This window comes from Cavia porcellus, unplaced genomic scaffold, assembly GCF_034190915.1.
Source record: "Cavia porcellus strain 051 isolate PalLab524CR breed Dunkin Hartley unplaced genomic scaffold, mCavPor4.1 scaffold_5, whole genome shotgun sequence".
Classification (NCBI taxonomy): domain Eukaryota; kingdom Metazoa; phylum Chordata; class Mammalia; order Rodentia; family Caviidae; genus Cavia; species Cavia porcellus.
Genome location: NW_026947488.1, coordinates 82359995 through 82380517, shown reverse-complemented (window position 1 = coordinate 82380517; position 20523 = coordinate 82359995). Strand labels below are relative to the sequence as shown.

Below are 20523 nucleotides of genomic sequence, written 5' to 3'. Positions count from 1 at the left end.
AGCTAAATCTTGGAAACAACCCAAATGCCCATCAACTGTAGAATGGATAAAAAGGATGTGGTATTTTCATATAATGCAGCGTTACTCAGCTATAAAAAAGATTACTGTTGAGGCTTTTATAGGTAAATGAATACAACTTGAGACTACACTCATAAGTGAAATAGATCAAACTCACATGTGTAAATATCATAGTTTCCCTAGTATAAAAATAAAACAAAAAACTGAAAGAATAGTAAGATCCAAAATGTACAATAGATACTGTAAAAATGAAAAAGAAAGTGCTGAAAAAAGAAAGAACAACTGGGATAGGGAAAAGGACAAAAGGAAGAAGGGAAAAGATTATATGTATATAAGTACACATGAATGTGTGTATGTATATCTATACAAGATAACTAACTGTACTACTAATCTCTGTAAGTGCATCGAAAAGAACAGTTTGTGCCTTCATATGTTTATCATTTTTTCATGCCTAAATCTTGTAACCTGAACAACTACTTCTAAGATAATGACATGCAATATATTAGCTAGTGTTAATTTCCTATTTTTTTAAAAATTCTGTATCATTTCTTTGTTTTTAAAATTTAAGAAAGAGGGAAAAAAGAAGTTAAGTGTGCTGACATTTAGTGCATAGATATTTACAAAAGTGGCCATCTTTGTCTCTTCTGATCAGTTCTGGCTTGAAATCTGCTGTTTGAAAATAAGATAGCTATGCCTGCTTGTTTTCGGGCTCCAGTTGAATGGAGTATCATTTTCCATGCTTTCTTTTAGGCTGTGTACTTTCTCTTTGATGTTATGTCTCCTGTAGGGAATTTTTTATTTTATTTTGTGTTTTTATCAAGCCTGCCAGAATGTCTTTTAATTGGGGAGCTGAGCTAAATGATATTAAGTGTTATTATTGTAAGGTGCTTACTGAATCCTGTCCCTGCATTATTTTTCTAGTACTCATTCCTCTCTCTATGTATGTATGTATGTATGTATGTATGTATGTATGCTTGTTTGTTTAACTATTTTTCCCATTTAGTTGTATACTTTCCTTTGGGCTCTTTGGTACTGGTATCTCCTCTATCTCTCTCTAGAATTCTATAATCTTGGTTTAGTGCTCATGTATTTCCTTAGAATTTCTTTGCCATAGAAACTCTTCTCCATCAAATTTGAAGACTAATTTTGCAGGATATAAATATCTGAGCTGACAGTTTTCCTTAGGGCTTGATAAACTGCTCTAGGCTCTCCTGGCCTTTCAGGTTTGTGCCGAGAAACACACAATTATTTTGGTGGCCTTGCCTTTATAGTTACTGAATAAGAGGTAACAGCTCTCATAGTTGTAAGAGCTAACAGCTTCTAGTGTTCTCTTCTTTTGTTGAATTTCTGGAATTCAAAATACTATGTATCATAGAGAGGTTTTTTCCCTGGTCATGGCTACTTGAGATTATATACACCTCTTGTATTTGAATATTGCATTTTTTCCCTGGATTTGGACATTTTTCTGCTATGATTTCAGTGGATACTTTTTTATACCTTTGAATCTTCTCATTTTCCCTTTATGTTTGTAATTCTGAAAGTTGTGTGTGTGTGTTTTTTTTTTTGTAAAAGTCATCTAGCAGTTGTTGAATACAGCTTGCATGGTGTCTTGTCCTTTCTTTTAGGGTATTGTTGACATTTGGACATACTACACTCACATTGTCTTCTACTTCTGATTCTCTGCCTTACACTGGTCAAATGTGCTACCCACACTGTCTCTTTATTGTCTCATATCGCTGTTCTCTATTTTCTTTTCATATTTTCATATTTCATATTCTACTGAAATGGTCATTTGTGTTTTGTACTGTCTTGATAATCTCAGCTGAGTCACTATTTGCTTCATCTTCAACCTAGCTTGACATTTTATTGGTAAAATCCTTTATCTGTTCAGTGAAATCCTTGTGCTCGTTTAACAGGCATTTGCCTATGTGTTTCTTTTTTAAAAAGCTCTTCAGATATTTTGAGCATTTGGTGTTTGCATTCTTTGCTTCTGTCTCTCTCCACTTCCGTGGCTGTGAGATCAGCTTTTGAGAGTCAGGGTTTGGGGGGCCTCTTGCTGCCTTGTTTTCTTTTGTTTTTTGTTCTTGCACTGTGAGCTGAGGATCAAGGAGGGTGTAGAGAAATGATCACTACAGTGGGGGCCTCTTTTAATTAGGTTCCCTGTGACGTGACCTTGGATTTGGTTATGTTTCCATATTTTGACTCTTCTCTGTCTTATTCAGCATAACATTTGAGGGTCTTCTTAGCACCCAGCATTCTGGGACTTAATCTCCAGTACCACTGGGAGAGAAGAAAACAACTACAATACCTGTGTCAGCGGAGACCATTTCCCTGCCCTGAGAACTGGCACTAGGGTTTAGACTCTTCTTTTCTCTTTGTGTTGTCTTCTGCTTCTCCAGTTTGTCTGTAATTTCTTGGTTCTCTCTTGATTCCTGGAGCTCTACTTCTTTTTTTCTTTGCTAAGTTGTCCTCTAGGTATCTCGATTCAAAGGTGTCAAAGAAGCTGTATTTTGCTGTTGGTCTCTACTGCACCATTTTAAATCTCTCATCTCTTGTTTTTGTTCACTGTCCTCCACTTACTAAGCTCAAGCAATACTTACCAACTTCCTTGTTGTTTCTTTTGTTTTCCTTTATTCTTTTCTCCCCTCTTCTCCTGCTCCCTTCCTCCACTCTTGGCCTGTTTCCTCCATTCTTTTCTTCCTTCTCTTTTTTCCTGGGGATCAAACCAGGGCATTACCTTGCACCTGCTAGAGAAGTATCCCACTAGTGGGCCACACTCCCAGCCCCTTGAGGTTTCTTGAAGGCCCCTAGGGTTTTCCAAGCTGCAGGACCTTGACACTTGCTACTTCCTTTGCCTGGAGTACTTTTTCCCATGCTACGTATCTGTTTGAACATGATTTCCTTAGAAAATCCTCTGACCACTCCATTTAATAGTTACTCCTTTTTCAAAAAGTATTCTTTTCACTCTGCTTGAGTTTTCTTCTTCACATCTATGAAAACAACAAAAACCTACACACCTGCTAAGTGAACACATTAACATGCAGTAAAACCTTAAAACACTTGCTTTGGGGTTTTGTAGCTACATAGAAGAGCTTTCTTTGCATAGCAGACTTGAAGAATAAATAGAAGTGTTCCAGGCATGTGTTGCTAAAGTTTAAGCTAGAATGTGTTTTTTCTTAATTTTTAACATTTCTCATAATCTTTAAAAAAAAGAGAGATCATTAAGGTTCATACTCTGTTGCTTATTTGCTTTACTTATTTGCTTTGAATTTTATTCTTGTCTCTGTTATCTTCCCTAACAGGTCCTTTTTATACTTTATTCTTTATTCTTTTTAATTTTTAAATTAAAGGTTAAAAGGTAAGTACCAAAAACTTATAATTCAGAGAGCATTCCTTCATATTCCTAGTCATGTTCACATGAGGTTTGAATATTCTATTTCTGGCTGAATTATTTTCCAAAACTCTGTTGACATCTTTCTCATCTAGTGTCAATTTCTCTCTTATTTTCTCTGTCTTCATGGATTTTACTTTTTAATTGAATTCACTGCCATTTTCATGGCAAAGAAATGAAGTAAAGGTAAATATATTCAATTCTTCATATTTAACTGAGAAGATTATTTTCTATTTTTGAGGCTACAAAAAACTGTAGAATTAAAAATTCTGGTCTCGCCCCTCATCTATGGTTTTTATAAAACAACAGAGCTGTTAAACTCTGTCCTGGTTTTTCTTTGGCGATTGTGAGCATTTTTTGCTTTTGTTTTTACTTTCATTTTAATTCACCCAGATCCTTCCTGTGGATCACAGAAAACCTGCTAAAGGTGAGGCCACATGCACCTAGACTGAGTGAAAACTAGCACCGGTGACCTGTGTGGCACTTTAATTTGGCTTTAATGATAATGTGCTATTCTCCAACAGTAACTTTCTCATTTCCCTTTCTTTCTTTTTTTTCCTTTTTGAAACTTTTTTTTTTTTTTTTGTCTTTTTCCTTTTTACCGGTACCAGGGGTTGAACTCACGACTGCCTGCTTGCAAGGCAGGCACTTATGCCGCTGAGCTAAATCCCCAACCCCTCTTTTTTTCCTTTTGATGCTCCTATTTTTCAATGTGTCTTTTCCCAGTAAGAATTTTTAAGAGTTCCTCCCCACATTTCTATTTCCAGCGCACTTTTATTTTCCGTTTTTTCTCTTCTTGGTGACATGCACTGTTTTTTGTTGTTCCCTCACGTGTCACTATTGTCCCACCAATAATCCCTGCTCGCTCAGGAAGGCCCGTGGTGCCCTTCAGAGGCCTCAGCTTTCCTTTCACTCTCAAGAGCTTTCTTCATGCAATTAAAATCAAACTCCACCCACTCTTCGGCTTCTCCAAGGAACAGGATTTTTCTCGTTAATTAGCTTCCTTATTTGACTATTGATTTGTCTTCATTCTGATGGAAATTTGTTCTCTACTTGCAGCTTTATTTCTCCAGAATCTGAGAAACTTCAAGTGTCTGGAATTCATGATCAAAAAATCCCCAAAAAACAAAATAAAAACAAAAACAGTACTGCTTTTTCACCTTATATATCTCTATTTATAGCCTCTACTTTTTCTGGCTTATACATCCTATCACTTTTATTGGCTTGTTTCCTATTTTTATAAGCATATCCTGAACTTTTGCAAACCTAGCCAGAAAAATAACCTTAGTTACTTATATTTCAATTCTAATTATTTAACTTTGAGGTTATTTTTGGTAATTTCTAGTGAAAACCTAGTTAACCCTCCCCTCTCACAAAAGGAAATTGTCCCCAATTTCCTTAACTAGCTTTCCTTTAGTTTTAGGATAATCTTTTTTTTCCTCTCTAGTAACTGTTATAGGCAGCTGAGTTAATTAGAAATATTATAGGCAGTCAGACAGGGCTGGGCCCTTGAAGGAGCCAGTGAGCAAGACCAGATACCTTGCAACCTTGAAGGACACAGACATCTGCTTGGAGCCAGATATCAAAACAAAAAACAAAACAAATGTAGCCACACCCAAGTATAAACATCAGCGATTGATATTCTAAATAGGTATTCCTGGGGCCTTGAGGAAGCCAGGAGACACTAACTCAACCCCATACAGCCAAAGGCCCTGTTCTGTATTCACACCCTCTTGCCATGAGACTCACTTCCCCATTGGATCCTGAGTTAATCAATTTTATCTGCGCAATTACACTCATAATCTTACTAGTTGACCATAGTTCTGTCCCACCTTTTGTCCACCTGCCTTGCGAGTTTCTATTTTTCCCCACCTTGGACCCACATCACTTGGTTTTGCTCTATAAAAGTCCCTAGAGAAGACTGAGTTGGGTCTCTCTTGGACAGAAGCTTGCTTGCTCTCAATAAATATTCTGCTCCAAACCTCCATTGTCCTTAAAATTCATTCTTCAATTTTAGAGAACATGAACTCATACTGGACATCTAGTAGACTGGGAGTTTCTGTCCCTTGTATCATAAAAATCCATGATCACTTACATACTAACCTAACATCTACCTTTCAAAAGCCTCTGTGTGTGTGTGTGTGTGTGTGTGTGTGTGTGTGTGTGTGTGTATGAATGAAACACTGCACGTGGCTTCCTTCCACAACTAATGAGCAGAATGAGCACCACATGTAGCTCCTTTAGTCAGGTAAAGAAATTTGCTCTTTGCTTTTATCCTAGTTTTTCTTGCTAAAATCACCTTCAGAGGATCTGTGTATAGAAGGCTTTAAGGTGACCCCAGTGAACCCTGCTGTTCTCATATTTATACCTGGTGTGCTCACTTTCCTTGAGTGTGGGTAGGACTCACTGACTCATTGTGATAAACAGAGTACAGCAGTAGCAATGGGTGCCATTTTTAGACTGGGTTGCAAAACAGACTCTGGCTTCTCTCTTGACACTCCTCTCCATCAGCCAGTGGCACGAGGGAAGCCAGCTGACACACTGTGAGGTTGTGTGGAGAGGTTTCTGTAGCAAGGAACTGGGGCGGTTTCTGGACCACAGCCTGAGGTTCCCTACTCAACAACCTGTGAGAAAATAAACCCTGCCAGCAACCACATTTATGAGCCAGAACCCACCCAATTGAACCTCTAGATTAGCCTGGAGCCTGTAGACACCTTGACACCCAGCTTATGTCTGATCTTGAACCAGAGGTGTCCAACTGGACCACATTGGATTCTTGACCGCAGAAATGAAGCGATAATACATGTTGGTTATTTGCTGATCTGAAGGTAATCTGTCAAGTAACAGTAAGTAATGAATCCAGGCTCTCAAGGCAAATTGTTTAGCACTTAGTGTTTTTCATAGAAAAAATTTGCATTCAGATAATTCCTCTTGAGTTATTTTAATCATTCATCCAAGTCTTCTTTAATTTTCTCTCTGAAGGCAGGAAGTGGAAGGTATCTGTTTTGTGCACAGTCCTTCACAGGGCCAACCTAGCTCAGTGCCTGCTTACTAAAAGAATAATGGTATATTACCAATGTGACTCTTCATCTGCACTTCTGCTTGGCCCTGATTTTTCTTCACTTTCTATAGTGCCATTTCTTTCGGAATCCAGACCTGCTAGTCTAGTTGCCTTGACCTTTCTCAGCTCTAACCTGCTGTTTCTTCTCTGGAACTTTATCACTGCTGTCTCACTGTGACACTCAGCATGGCCTCTCTCCTGTTCCGTCCCGCAGTGGAGCTGAGTCTATGTGTGTGCTCCACTGGCGAGTGGCTTGCTTTCTAGGGGAGGGGGTGCTCCTGTCTCCCCACGCGATACCTGTCACCTGACTCCTTGCCACCTGCAGGAAAGAGTGTGTTTTCTGTTGTTGGTTTTGTTTTTCATTCTAAAAGAAAAATGGATAAATGAATGAGGCCAAGAGATACTGCATGTTAAGCTTGAGGTCATCTTGAAATCTAGAAGCAGAATCACCAGAATACAAGTTTCCTGAAGGAAGAAACACCCTAACATAGCAAGTGAAATTTGAATCTAGGCTCTGCCAAATTGTGTGAACTTACAGAAATAATTCTAGTTCTTTCAATAAGTTTCTCATCTGTAACATGTAAATAATTTTCAAATTTACAGAGCTGTCTTAGGCATTATTTTTACCTAGTATTTTGCCCATTCCATATTTTATTTTGTAAGCGGTTCACTTCATATTTATGGTTGGAATTTAAATATAGCAAGAACATTAGCTAAATAGGACATAGCTCTATTTATTGTTGGTAACTGATACCACTAGTACTTTCCTCTTATTTCTTTATTAAGATGTCAGTAAACCAAGAAAAATGTTACTTTCAAGTAGCATTGAGAATCTTCCTCCGCCTGCATTTATTTGCTGTGTTGTCACAAATAGATTAAACATTACAATGTAATATAATGTGGGTGATTAGGAAATAAACCAATTTTCCCACTATTTCAGCAGATTCAGAAATAAGAAAAAAGTTTTCATATGAAAATAATTTTACTCCACTCTAAAAAAAATTGTTGAAATAATCATACATATATAAGAAATAAAACTAAAGCATATAAATCACTTTATAAGTCTAGGCTGGCAGAAATGTAAAACACTAACTAAAACTATCTTTATGTTGTCTAATTTTTAAATTAAACGTGTTTAGAAGCTTTTTTTAAACAAAGATTCAATATTCAAACAAATAAGGCATACTAAATATATAAATATTTCTAGTCTTAGAAGCTTTATGTAGTTATTTGCAACACAGAACTGGGCACTGAGCAAACCTTAGAGATCACGTAGTTTCCTGTCCTGCTCGGCTTACACAAAAAGAAGCCAAGCTTACAGAGGTTAAATCACCTCTAAGAGTCGGGATGTACTCTCAGGTCCCTAACTGAAAATCCAGGGCCCTTTCCACAACATGGAGCTGCCTTCATGTTTGTTTTTATTTGTTTTTCAAAAGAACATACACTGTTACACACAATTGCACAGGTACGCGCTGCTACCTACCTCTTCCTGAGACTGGTTAAGTTGCTGTATCAGTCGTGTTTGTGCTAGCATTACTCTTTCCAGTTCATCTGACTTCTGTTTCATCTCCTTCCTCAAGTCTTGGGAAACTGAATCATTATTGTTAATTTCCTTCTCTAAGCGAGATTCAAATTCTGCAACTAAATTTCTAAGGTTTTCAATTTCTTTTTTCTTTGTCTCAGATTCTTCAGTGTAGCGGATATGGGATTCATGAAGTTTTTCTTTGAGAGCAGTCACTTCCAGCCTTAGGTCTCTTGTAGCACCCGTGATCAAGTCAGATATCTGTAAGACAAATCTCATTTTAGGTGGTAGGTGGCAGTTTTTAGGTGACCATGGAGATCTGATGATTTTTAAGAGGTTTGTTCAAATACGTCAGTGAATTTGCAATTTTAACTAGATGAAAACAAATCTTGTGACATACTTAAGGGTTTAAGATTTTCTTTTGAAAAATTAACATAAAATTTTATTTTTTCTTCTATTTAAAATAACATCACATTAATGACTTGGACACTCTTGGAAATATAAATCTCTGTGACAATATTAAATTGCCAAGGATAGCTCACATCTTGACAAGTACATGAGGGGCCTGGTTGGACTTGTGCAGTTCGGCTTTGGGACTTGGAGATGCCTGATCAGTTAGGAGCTGCAGAAAGGACAGCTCTCAGCTGTGTTCTCCTCGTACGACACTAGTAAGTTTAAATGTGATGTAACTGTTTTCTTTCTCACACATCATGGCAGGAGGCACTCAGGCACTATACTTTCTAGAGTAACACTGCTCAATAGAACTTCTGTGTGACCTAACATGGCAGCCACTAGCCACAGACAGTTATTTACAGTGGTATACTGTAAATGTTTAACAGCTGACTGTGAAACAACCATGATGACACTACAACAAAACAAAAAGCCAGCCAACTCTGCATCTACTTCCCATTTTGTAAATATTTTATAGCTACCAACGTGATACCTCTGATTACTGAGTTCAGAAGACATGTCCAGGACTGGCTCTTGAGAATCAGTACTGGCTATGAGCACTTGAAATGTGATTAAAGTGACTTGAAGAATGGAATATTAAATTTTACTTAATTTTAACTAATTTATTTGAACTATAAAAGCCACATGTGGCTACCATAATGGACAGTGCAGTTTGAGAAAATACCAGACTACTGTGAAATGTATTGCTTCTTCAGGTGGTGACTCTAGATAAATGAGATTAATGAGAAAATAACTTGGAGAAGCTTTTCCTCATAGCATGAAATCTTCAGAAGGGAAAATATCCTTCTCTAAAAAACAAAACAAAGAACAGAAAAATAAGAGCAGGACTACTTCTGGTGAAGCACAAACTTATTAGTTATACCACAGACATTGTCATATTACAAATATTAGCACAACAAGAAACCAGTCCACAAAGAATCTGGAAAACATTCGTAGACCAAAGTTCCAAGGACTTTGTGAACTATTAAAAAGAGTGATGTATCCCAAATTTATTTCAAAGTTAAGTTCACATAAGGAATAACTTTTGGGAGAAATGTATTCACCACAATTAGTGCTTTTATAAATTACTATTTTATTATTTTCAGTTACTCCACAAGGGAAGATGGTAACTGCTAGATCTGAACAATGCTTTTTATCATCCAGAGTAGAGCTGACAATGAAACAGAGCAAGTTATCCTGGGATAGAAGTTTCACAGAGCCAAAAATATGTTTTGATTTTTTAAAAAGATATCGACATTTAAAAATCAGGAGCTTTCACTTTTCATAAGTTTGGACTTATGACTTCTCTTGAGAAACTGCACCATCTGGCAAATTGGGGCCTCTCTATTCGCTTCCCATGGGATCCTGAGCCAACCAAGACCGCAGTTGTAGTCATGAGTTGAGGGGAGAACGCCAAGAGGAGACTCAGTGGAGCTTTGGACACCAGGGACCAGACAGTGAAGAGGCAGGGCCTAGCTAGAGGAGATCAGAACTGCAGGTGACCTGATGCTCCATTGTTGCTATGGGATTTCACTTATGAAAATAAAAATTCAAAGATAAAATTATCAAGAATTTTAAGGCAACATCTGCAGAGGATTAAATCCAAACCACAAGGACTTTCGGAGCGTGGAGTCATGTGCTACACTGCTCATATAACAGGTAGCTGGTCCTACTTACTGTTTACAGTGGACTACTGAAATAGGTTTAATCCCCTTTACACAAATAGAGACCATCAGGCTTATTTGAGGCTTAATTAACATGGACTTGTCAGGGTTTGCAAGGGAAAGGAATATAGGACAGATAAATTATAGGATTATTTTATAACATTCATCCCAAAGAGTCAAATGCAAAAAGAATGTAGCAAATCTATCTACACAATAGAGACAAAAAGAATATAGATGAGGGCTTGGATCACATGGAATGTCCAGTATGAGTCTAGCTGAAGACTAGAGCCCATTCCAATGTCCTCCATGAGGCCAGTTGGAGGCCTACAACAATGTCTCATCCAAGGTGACATCAAGAATTTGCACAGGGAAGGCCCAAAGGTCAGTGGTGGAAGCTAGAAAGTCTGTACCAGGAGGATGAAGGAGCTGTGCCAGTAGGTTAAGGGTTCTACACTGGGGCCAGGAAGCGATGCTCAAAGTAAGGACAAGAGCTCCTTACCCCTCAGTGCCCCCCCGAATAGTACCACAGCCATCCTCAGTGACAACAAGATCCTGAGCTCCTCCAATGATAAGAACAGCCAAGTTCCTATCAGGAAAGCCAGCACAACAAGTTTTTCCAAGAGAACCAATAGCACACCTCTTCCTCTCCAGTCTCCTTTGATGTTGTTGGCAACAACCCGCAGGTGGACCCTCCATATCGGCACCACAGTGATTTAGTTCTGCTGGTATTAAAAATTGACCACCAGTTGTCAATCCAACATGGCCTCCTGATGAGTTTACTTAAAGTAAGATTTTCCTTCTTGGTCTTAATGCACACACACACATACCACTGTACTAAAAAGACAGACCAGCCAGGGGTGGATGCATACACCAACCATCCCAGCACCTTGGAAAGCTGCAGCTGGAAGATTGTGCGTTTGAGCCCAACTGGGCAATATAGGGACCTAGTTTCAAAAGAAAAGAAATAAAAAAGAGTTGAGGCTATAACTCAATAAAAAGGACCTGAGTTCAGTCCTTTGTACAGCAAAACAAAATGAAACAGCAAGATAAAAACAGAAAGCTTAACAAAATCTTAAAACTACATGCAGGACACATGGTCTAAGAAATCAGGTAAGTATGATTACATTTTTTAAATGTTTCTCTGCATTAAAAATGTTTAGAGTTGAGAAAATCTGCAATTAAAAAGGATATGCTTTAGTTGGGAAAATGTTAATTGCTTAATACCACCTTATCTTTTGATGTTCATTATTTGAAGTATTGGCCACTCTGAGTATTAGTTATATAATTTACACTGCATTAAAGGTAAATTAATTTCAGTAGGAAAATCCATGTGCAGGAGGACTGTATGCTTATATAATTCGTGTCAATTATCCATGGTGGAGAATAGCCAAACCATTTTGCTGTGTGGCCAGAGCCAAGGCACAGTCCAAGGCAGCTAAAGGAGTTTTAAATATTGTAGTGTTCTTAGGAGGAAACACCAACATTTGTAATTCCAAACACATTAGATAATGAACATGGCAATTATACACCTTCATTTGTAGCTCTTCTTGTTCTTTCTTATACTTTTGGATTATTTCTTGGTGTTTTTCTTTTTCAATATCAAGTTCCAGTTTTGCTTCTTTCTTAAAGAGAAGAGCTTGCTCTTCGAACTCAACTAAATGTCGGGCTCTTTCCTTGGAAAGTTCAGCTTCAATCTAGAAAACAGAATGTAACACACATGAAACCATTATACTTTAAAATAAGTACATATATTTATTTTCACTTTAATATTTTAAAAAATCTAACAGTATTTAATTGAACTAAAATTTTCTAGTATCAAAAAATTCTAACTTAGAACTTTAGTGAGAAAAACTGAACATGAGGCAAATATTCCAAGACCTAAGATTTTCTAAAACTGTAAAATTAGTAGAGAAGTTAGGACTATATATATATTATGGCAGTTTTCAGAAACACTAAAAGCCGAATCATTCATATTTAAATGACTAAGAACTGAGTCATTTATACTATAAACTCAGTCCTTGCCAGCAATCCATAGCCCCCAAAAAAACAGATTTTGATGCCCTTTGACTGAGTTCAGGTGACAATTCAGAGGTATAAAATGCAAATGTTGATTTTTCAAATAGCCCTTTCTTTACATAGGTCATGAATATATATATATATATATATATATATATATATATATATATATATCCGAGTGCTAGAGGTTACCTTAAAAATCCCCCAGTTCCATCTCAAGTTTCTGTGAATTATAGAAAGAAAAAACAAGGATTTTGGTTTGAATCAGAATTGAGTTTAAATCTTGGCCGTAAATCCTGGTTTTGTCACTTTCTAGATGTGTGATCCTAAGTGTGACCATAACGGGGTTATAACTAGTTCTCTGGGGAGTCATTATGAGTATTAAATGAGGTGAAGCACCTGTTCAAAGCTCTTACATGAGCAGGAATCCAACAATCAGTGGAGATTACTTGCATACTGTGACCCTTCAGTCTCCTCTATGGAATCTATACCAAATGACAGTCTTCTGTGTGCCTCACACCTCTAGAAACCACAGCTCACTCCTTCCCCAGCAGGCGTTTCCACTTAAGACAACATTGAGCATTAGGCAGTTTTTCCTTTAGTTGAGCCAACATCTTCCTCCATGTGGTTTTTACCCGATGGTTTGGCTCTGTCTACTACACTGAGTCAGAGAACAAACCTATAGCACTGGAGCCATTCACACCTTGGTGTTCATCCACTGGGATTAAAGGAAAGAGCCCAGTAACAGATTAGCTGTAGATTTCCACTCTGCCGTGCTGTGGCTATAGACGCTCATTGGGATAAATGCCAGGCAAATGAGGAGGGAAAAAAGTCAGACTTGACTGACTGTGATTCTGGTCTCTAAGAGGAGGAAATTATCCCTTAATTATCTTCAGGGAATACTGACACATGGGTGTTAGACAAGAAAGCTTGCCAAGAAAGTTTACAGGAAAGCTTTTAAATTAAATTTAAAAAAAGATTAGCCCCAGCATGGGTGAGTTAGATTTACTGCATTAGACACAGACCTGTGCCAAAGGCATAGTAATTACATTGGTTTTTTGTTTTGTTTTGGTACTGGGAATCGAACTCAGAACCTTGTGCTTGTCAAGCAGGTGCTTGTGCCACTGAGCTATATCCCTGGCCCAGTAATTATGTTTATATTCAGTGTGAGGAGGCATTCTGACTCTCAAAATAAATTTCTGGATTGTCTGAATAAAAAGCTACTGATGAGCTTTTAGGAACATTCTAGAATAGTTAGATGGGTTGCTCTCAGACTGCTTAAGACAAGGGAAGCACTCAAAAAATAGATGCTTTTCTGACCATCAGGTACTTACATCCCCTTGTGGATAGGTAGCCATTTAGACAACTTACAGGTGTCTCCAATAAGCCCCGAAGCCTTGCCATAACACTCTCCCCCAAGGCCTTTTTCTCTCCCAGCCAGCCACACAGTCAGAAATCAGTACTGCCCTACACTGAGTTGTTCAACCGAGTAACTGAAACATCATTTTTCTTACCTTCACACCAAACTAAAGATGCCTGAGATCCATCCATTCCTCTGGGTCTCTCCTTTTACCACACCAATTCTGGCCACCTTCATCTCCTGATCCGACTCATTTCCACTCTGGCCTTTGTCTAATCCACGCTACACATGGCACAGTGTTCTTTACACAATATAAATTAGATTCACTTAGTCCCTCCTAGAGGTTTCTCAGTGGATTAGGAAACTCCCCACACTACCAGGCTACACGACATCTTTGTGCAAACGGACAGCACTGCTTTCCTCAGATGAAAACAATCTCATGTTAGGTGGGGACTTGGTGAGCTGAGCGCAGGGCTGCTTCCGCAGCTTTGGCCAGGGCTTTTATGCAGGGTGCAACCTGAACTCTGTCTATGGCAGCTCTGGAACTCTCCAGCTTGCCTTCCCTGTTTTTTTCCTTAGATCTTTTTTTTTTTTGTCTTTTTCGTTTTTATCGGTACCAGGGATTGAACTCACGACTGCCTGCTTGCAAGGCAGGTGCTTATGCGGCTGAGCTAAATCCCCAGCCCCTCTTCCTTAGATCTTTATGCTTCAGCCACACTTGGGTAGGTAAGTCAAAGACATGAAAGGAAGAAGTCGGATGCAAAATATTTGGAAAAATGGGAAAATATAACTTTAAGACTTTACAGTTCACAAGATGCTCTGACACTTATTTTTGTAAAACATAACCTAACATTTTTTAAGAAGTTCAAGAAAATGTATGCCAAAGTACTAATATATCAAGCAGTAAAAAAAAATTTTAAAAATCTCTTGTGTGGTAGAGCCTAACAAATTGTGGTAACTGTGGTGGATCCTACAAATAATTATTTTAGAGAAAATATACGTATCTCAAAGTATGGACAGGCTGCTCAAAATAAGAGAATGAGAATAAAAGCAAACTAAATGGGACAGGACAAACTACAAATTAGATAACAGTAAGACTCTAGAAGCACCTTTTAAAAGAGATGTTTTTAAAAAGAAGTCCTTTACAGAAACTTTCTCTCTCTCAATAAATATATTCTGTTCTAAAAAAGAAAAAAAAAAGAAGCCCTTTAATTATATTTTGGAGAAGAGGTCATTTAGGAAATGAGTGGGGTCTCTTGATGTAGATGAAAGAAAGGAAGCCTTCCGGGAAAAAAAGGTAATGGCTTGAATGAGCACAATGTTCTGTTCCACGCAGGTCAGGAAGTGAGATCTTTTTGTCCACAAAACAGTCATTGTCATTACTGTGAGTAAAAACAGATAAAAAGAAAAAATGGGCATTACAGAAAAGAAAGGCCACTGTAGGCAGACAGGAGAAGAGTGACTACTATTGGCTTGATTTTTAATTTGCATAATTTAAGAAAGAGAAAGTGATGAGCTTCAGGTGAGATTTCCCAAACTTTAGGATGCCACATCATGATGTCAAAAGCCACTGGAATGTATTGACGTAGAGTTACTGTGCTACTAACCAGGAGACTCCTGGTTCCTTCATTATCTGATTAACTAAGTGAGGAGCCCACACAATGATTTGCTTAAGGAACTCATTATTTGCCGTTGAGAAGCTGAATGAATGCCAAGTTATGTGTTATGTTTTTACATAAGCTATTAGTTTAATGCATCTTAGATGGCAGGATAATTTATGCAAAATAAATTATTTTGACAATGATGCACATATATAGCATAAACCTTTGTATATAATAACTGATTTTTATAATTGTGGGGAAACTCTGATTTTTTTTTTTTTAATCAGTACCGGGGATCGAACTCATGACTGAGCACTTGCAAGGCAGACATTTATGTCACTGAGCTAAATCCCCAGCCCTAAGGTAAAAGATAGTACTAGTTGAAAACTACTGTTCCGATTGTATAGATTAAGAAATATACTTAGGGGCCAGGGATTTAGATCAGTGGCTTGAGCACTTGCCTGGTAAGTGCAAGGTCATGAATTTGATCCCTAGTACAAAAAAAAAAAAAAAAAAAAAGAAGAAGAAGAAGAAGAAGAAGAAAAAGATATATGCTTAGAAGATTAAGTGACTTCATTCATATCAGAGCACTAGTGTAATGTGGAAAGGCTGTGTATTACCCAGAAGTTTCTGGTAGACTCCATGGTCAGCATGCTTTATTTTCCCATGTAACCCATCTTTCCACATGTCTGTATGGCACAATTAAGGGCATGCCTTTAGTAATTACTTAGTCTCAAAATACTTTGAATTTTTCAAATAACTTACTCTTTTTTTGGCATCAGGAATTGAACTCAAGACCTCATATTTGCTACCAAGCTATATTCCCAGCCCTCAGGTGATGTTCTGATAATCATTTCTAATTTAGTTCAATTGTGGCTAGAGAAAACAATCTGTGTGACTTGAATCCTTTAAAATTTATCAACGTAGCTATGGCCTCTCCAGGGGGAGAACCACCAGTGTCTCCTGAGATCCGCACCATGTTGGAACTTAGGATGCTGGGGAACCAAGCAAGCAGCTCGCCTCCCTGGTAAGCGGCTGTGGTGTGGCAGGCTGCAGCCTCTCCAGGGGGAGAACCACTAGCGTCTCCTGAGATCCATGCCATGTTGGAACTTAGGACACTGGGAAATCAAGCAATCAGCCTCCTCCCTGTTAAGCAATAGTGAGTCTACTGGTGCATGGGCTTAGAGTCAAACATCCCACTTCTCCTGCCCCCCTTTAGCAAATGGGAACCAGAGATCTGAGCATCTCTTGGGAGGTTGACCATATGCAATATAGCAAATAAGGGGGATTTCCTTCTACCATCTTTTTTAAGGCAAATATTTTTACTGCTGTTTTGGCTTTATTCTAATCAATGGCACTGTTCTATTCAATATTCTGTTTTGATAAGTTCTATAATGTTCTGTACTTCATTTTATTTTGCTGTATGTGATTGAAAGAACAACTATTGTGATGATAATGAGATATACTATGATACCTATTGCTGTTATCCCGGTAACCTGCTGTGAAGTTCTGTACCAATTTCACTACACTATCTCAATTTGCAAAACTAAATAAAATAAAATTTATCAACACTTATTCATAACATCAATAACATCCATTTTGGTAAACGTGTCATGTACTATGAAAATAATGTATTCTGCTGTTAGACAGAGAATTCTATAACTGTCAACTAGGTCAAGTTTGTTAGTAGTGTGGTTAAACGTAGTTCTTAAAAATAAATTATTATACCATTTTTCTTATATTTTCTTTCTTATTTCTGGCTATTTTTCTATCAAGTATTGGCAGAGAGATATATTAACATCCTAATTGTGCACTAATTATGCATAAGTTATTTTTTCCTTGCAGTTATATCAATTTTGGCCTCATGTATTTGTAAATTGTTATTAGGTGAACAGACACATAGGGTTATTATATCCTCCTAGTGAAATCACTCATTTGTCCTTATGAAATGACCTTTTTCATCCCTAGCAATATCCCAAACATTTTGATTTCTTTCCTCTGAAATCTGCTTCATCTGGTGGTAATGGAGATACTCCTGATTTCTTTTGTCTTAGCATTTTATGTGTTTTACATCCTTTACCTTTAACCAATTTGATTTTTTTCTCACTAGCCTTCACTTTGTATTTATTTTTTTAATCAGATTGTATTGGTACATTTTAGATCCACACAATGATCACATTCGTCATAGAGAATTTGAATCTGTACATGATATACCTTCTTTTTCTTTCTCATTCCCCTATCCTCCCTTCAACTCCTCCTCCCCTCCTTATTTACAAAAATTGTTGCCATTTTTTCCTTTCTCTCTTTTTTCACTTTTCCTTCTTTCCTTTCCCCCTCGTCCCTCCCTTGCTCCTCTTCCTGTTTGAACATTTTCTTCCTATTTCACAATACCTATTACATATTTTGTTTCTTATTTACACTTTTGGGTAAATACCAGAGAAACAATGCAGTATTTACATGTGTGTCTGATTTATTTCACCTAAGAGTATGGCCTCAAGGTGTATTGATTCACTAGGAATGTCTCAAGCTTATCCTTCTTCTTCTTCTTCTTTTTATTTAAAAGGAAAAAGAGAAAAAAAGCAGAATAAAACAGAACAGTGTAAGGGTACAAGTAATTCAGAACTACAAAAAGAAAAAAAACAGTAAGCTATCACCACTTAATAGATTACACGCTATCATCTTAGAAACGGTGTTTCAGGTCACAGGATCAAAGCATACAAAGTGAACATTCAAACAGTGAGACTGCAAATAGGTGTGTTCAGTAATCCAATCAAAAATATTAATATGGTCTTCTATTTTACACACCTAAACACACTTGCTGTTGTATCCTTTAGGGCACTTCTTTTCCCTCTCTTTATTACAACAAAATTTACACATTTTGGGTTTTATTGCTCCCTTAGATCTTCTTAATTTTTTTTGTAAGAGAATAAAATCAAGCATGATAAAACAAAGCTGTCAGTCAAAACCAAGGATAGACATAGCACATGATGTAAAAACAGAGCACAAGGATATCAACAATGGTTACCATAATGCCTCTTGCTTCCTTAAGAAGAATTGTCTATCTCATTAGATATTATAAAGTTGAACAAAACAGTAGAGAATAAGATTAATAAAACCTAAACATTGTAAATCCTACAGAACCTCAAAAGAGGATAATAGTCAAACCAGAATGGGCATCATAGTGAATCTTATTGCCTTCAAAGTAGTTGCCTATACTCTGATACTTGATACTTTCATACAGAGCAGAAGAGTCTAATCAGTCAAAACGAGATAATGGGGGTATTACAGAACTTCAAGTTAATAAGAAATCAAAAAAGTTACTATAATATATCCTGCTAGTTTTTTTTCTTTTTTCCCCTTAGTTTAAAAAAGAAATTTAAAAAATTAAATAAGTTTTTAATGAATAAGGGAGAGGTTGAGATAAAAGGGGGCATAACAACATAACAATACAGGTTAAAGCATGACACTTTCAGCAACCTACTGCTTCACCACCAAATAACCCGACTTAATAGTAGTTACCATAGTGTCTTTTTCCTTGAAATATTTGAATATAACTTCATATGCTATAGCATCAAACGTATCAAGACAATGTAACACCATTCAAGTGGATGAAAGCATTGTAGAGTATTTAGAACCAGCTAACAGAAAAATGAACAATGGTTTCTATATTGTCTCTTTGCCTATAACAATTTTTGTTTATACTACCACAAACGATAAAATCCAGCAAGATACAACATGATAAAATCTATGGAGACAGAAGAGCCATAGTTTGGTGCGGCTTCAAAACAAGATGGTATTAAATCAGCACTAGCTATTATGATGTCTTGTTGTCTTCAAAATAGCTGTTCACTGCATCACAGGCCATAATATCAAATAGCCCAAAATAAAGCCATTCCAATTAATCAGTGAAAACTTTATAAGGCTTCAAGGCCACATAATGGGGAATCATGGTTACCACATACTTTTATATATTTGAATCATTTCCTATACTAGGGAAACTATTCGGTGTTCACAGATGCGAGTTTGATTTATTTCACTTATGAGTATGGTTTCAAGCTGCGCCCATTTATTGATAAATACCTCAATGTGATCCTTCTTTATAGCTGAGTAGTACTCCATAGTATAGAAATACCACAGTTTTTTTATCCATTTCTCAGTTGATGGACACTTGGGTTGTTTCCAAGATCTGGCGATTACAAATTGTGCTGCTATAAACATAGATGTGCATATATCACTGTGGTATGATGCTTTCGGTTCTTCTGGGAATATGCCTAGAAGTGGAATAGCTAGAACAAATGGGACTTCCAATCCCAGCTTTTTGAGAAATCTCCAGACTCACCTCCATAAAGGTTGTACTAGTCTACTCCCACCAGCAGTGTAGGAGAGTTCCTTTTTCCCCACAGCCTCTCCAGCACTTGTTGTTGTTGGTTTTCTTGATCCTGGCCATTCTTTCAGGAGTGAGATGGAATCTCAGTGTGGTTTTAATTTGCATTTCCCTAATAACCAATGATGATGAACATTTTTTCATGTATTTATTTGCCATTTGTATTTCTTCCTCTGAGAAGTGTGTATTCATTTCAGATGCCCATTTTTGGATTGGGTCTTTGAATTATGGGGGTCTGAGTTTTTTTAATTCTTTATATGTTTTAGACAAAAGTCCCTTGTCTGAGGGGGAGTTCACTAAGGTCTTTTCCCAGTTTGTGGGTTTTCTTTTCACTATGCTGGAGATTTTTTTTGACTTACAGAAACTTTTTAATAAGAGGTGGTCCCAGTTATTGATTCTGGGAAGTATTTCCCGTGCAGCTTGAGTCCTGTTCATGAATTCTCTACCTACCCCTACGTCTACAAGGTTTCTACCTAATTTGTCTTCCAATAGATTTAGTGTTTTTGTTTTAATATTCAGATCTTTGATCCATTTAGATTTTAATTTAGTACATGGTGATAGGCTTGGGTCAAGTTTTAGTTTTCGGCAAATGGAGAACCAGTTTTTCCAACACCATTTATTAAAAAGACTGTCGTTTTCCCAGTGAACCTGCTTGGCTCCTTTATCAAAGATAAGGTGATTGAGTGTGTTTGTAGTTGTGGTTGTATCTTCTAATCTATTCCATTGATCCTCTGCTCTGTTTTGATCCCAGTACCATGTTGATTTTACTACTGTTGCTTTTTGTATAACTTCAAGTCAGGGATTGTTATGCCTCTTGCCTTGCCTTTGCTGCTTAGAATTGCCTTTGATATTCTAGGTCTCTTCTGGTTCCAGATGAACCTTAGGAGTGATTTCTCTAGATCTATAAGGTATGTTGATGGTATTTTTATTGGGATTGCATTGAATCTGTATAACAGTTTTGAGAGAATGGCCATTTTCACAATGTTTATTCTTCCTATCCATGAACATGGGATGTCCTTCCATTTTCTGAGATCATCTTCAATTTCTTCTTTCAGT

General features: G+C 37.2%; 1 protein-coding gene across 1 annotated transcript in view; it reads right to left on the bottom strand.

The window, feature by feature from the left end:
* The window catches only part of Lekr1 (leucine, glutamate and lysine rich 1), a 188704-nt gene that overhangs the window by 11253 nt on the left and 156928 nt on the right, over positions 1 to 20523 (bottom strand). The window contains 2 exon segments of the mRNA XM_063249239.1: positions 7954 to 8253; positions 11636 to 11800. Of these exon segments, the coding sequence (XP_063105309.1) occupies positions 7954 to 8253; positions 11636 to 11800 (465 nt within the window).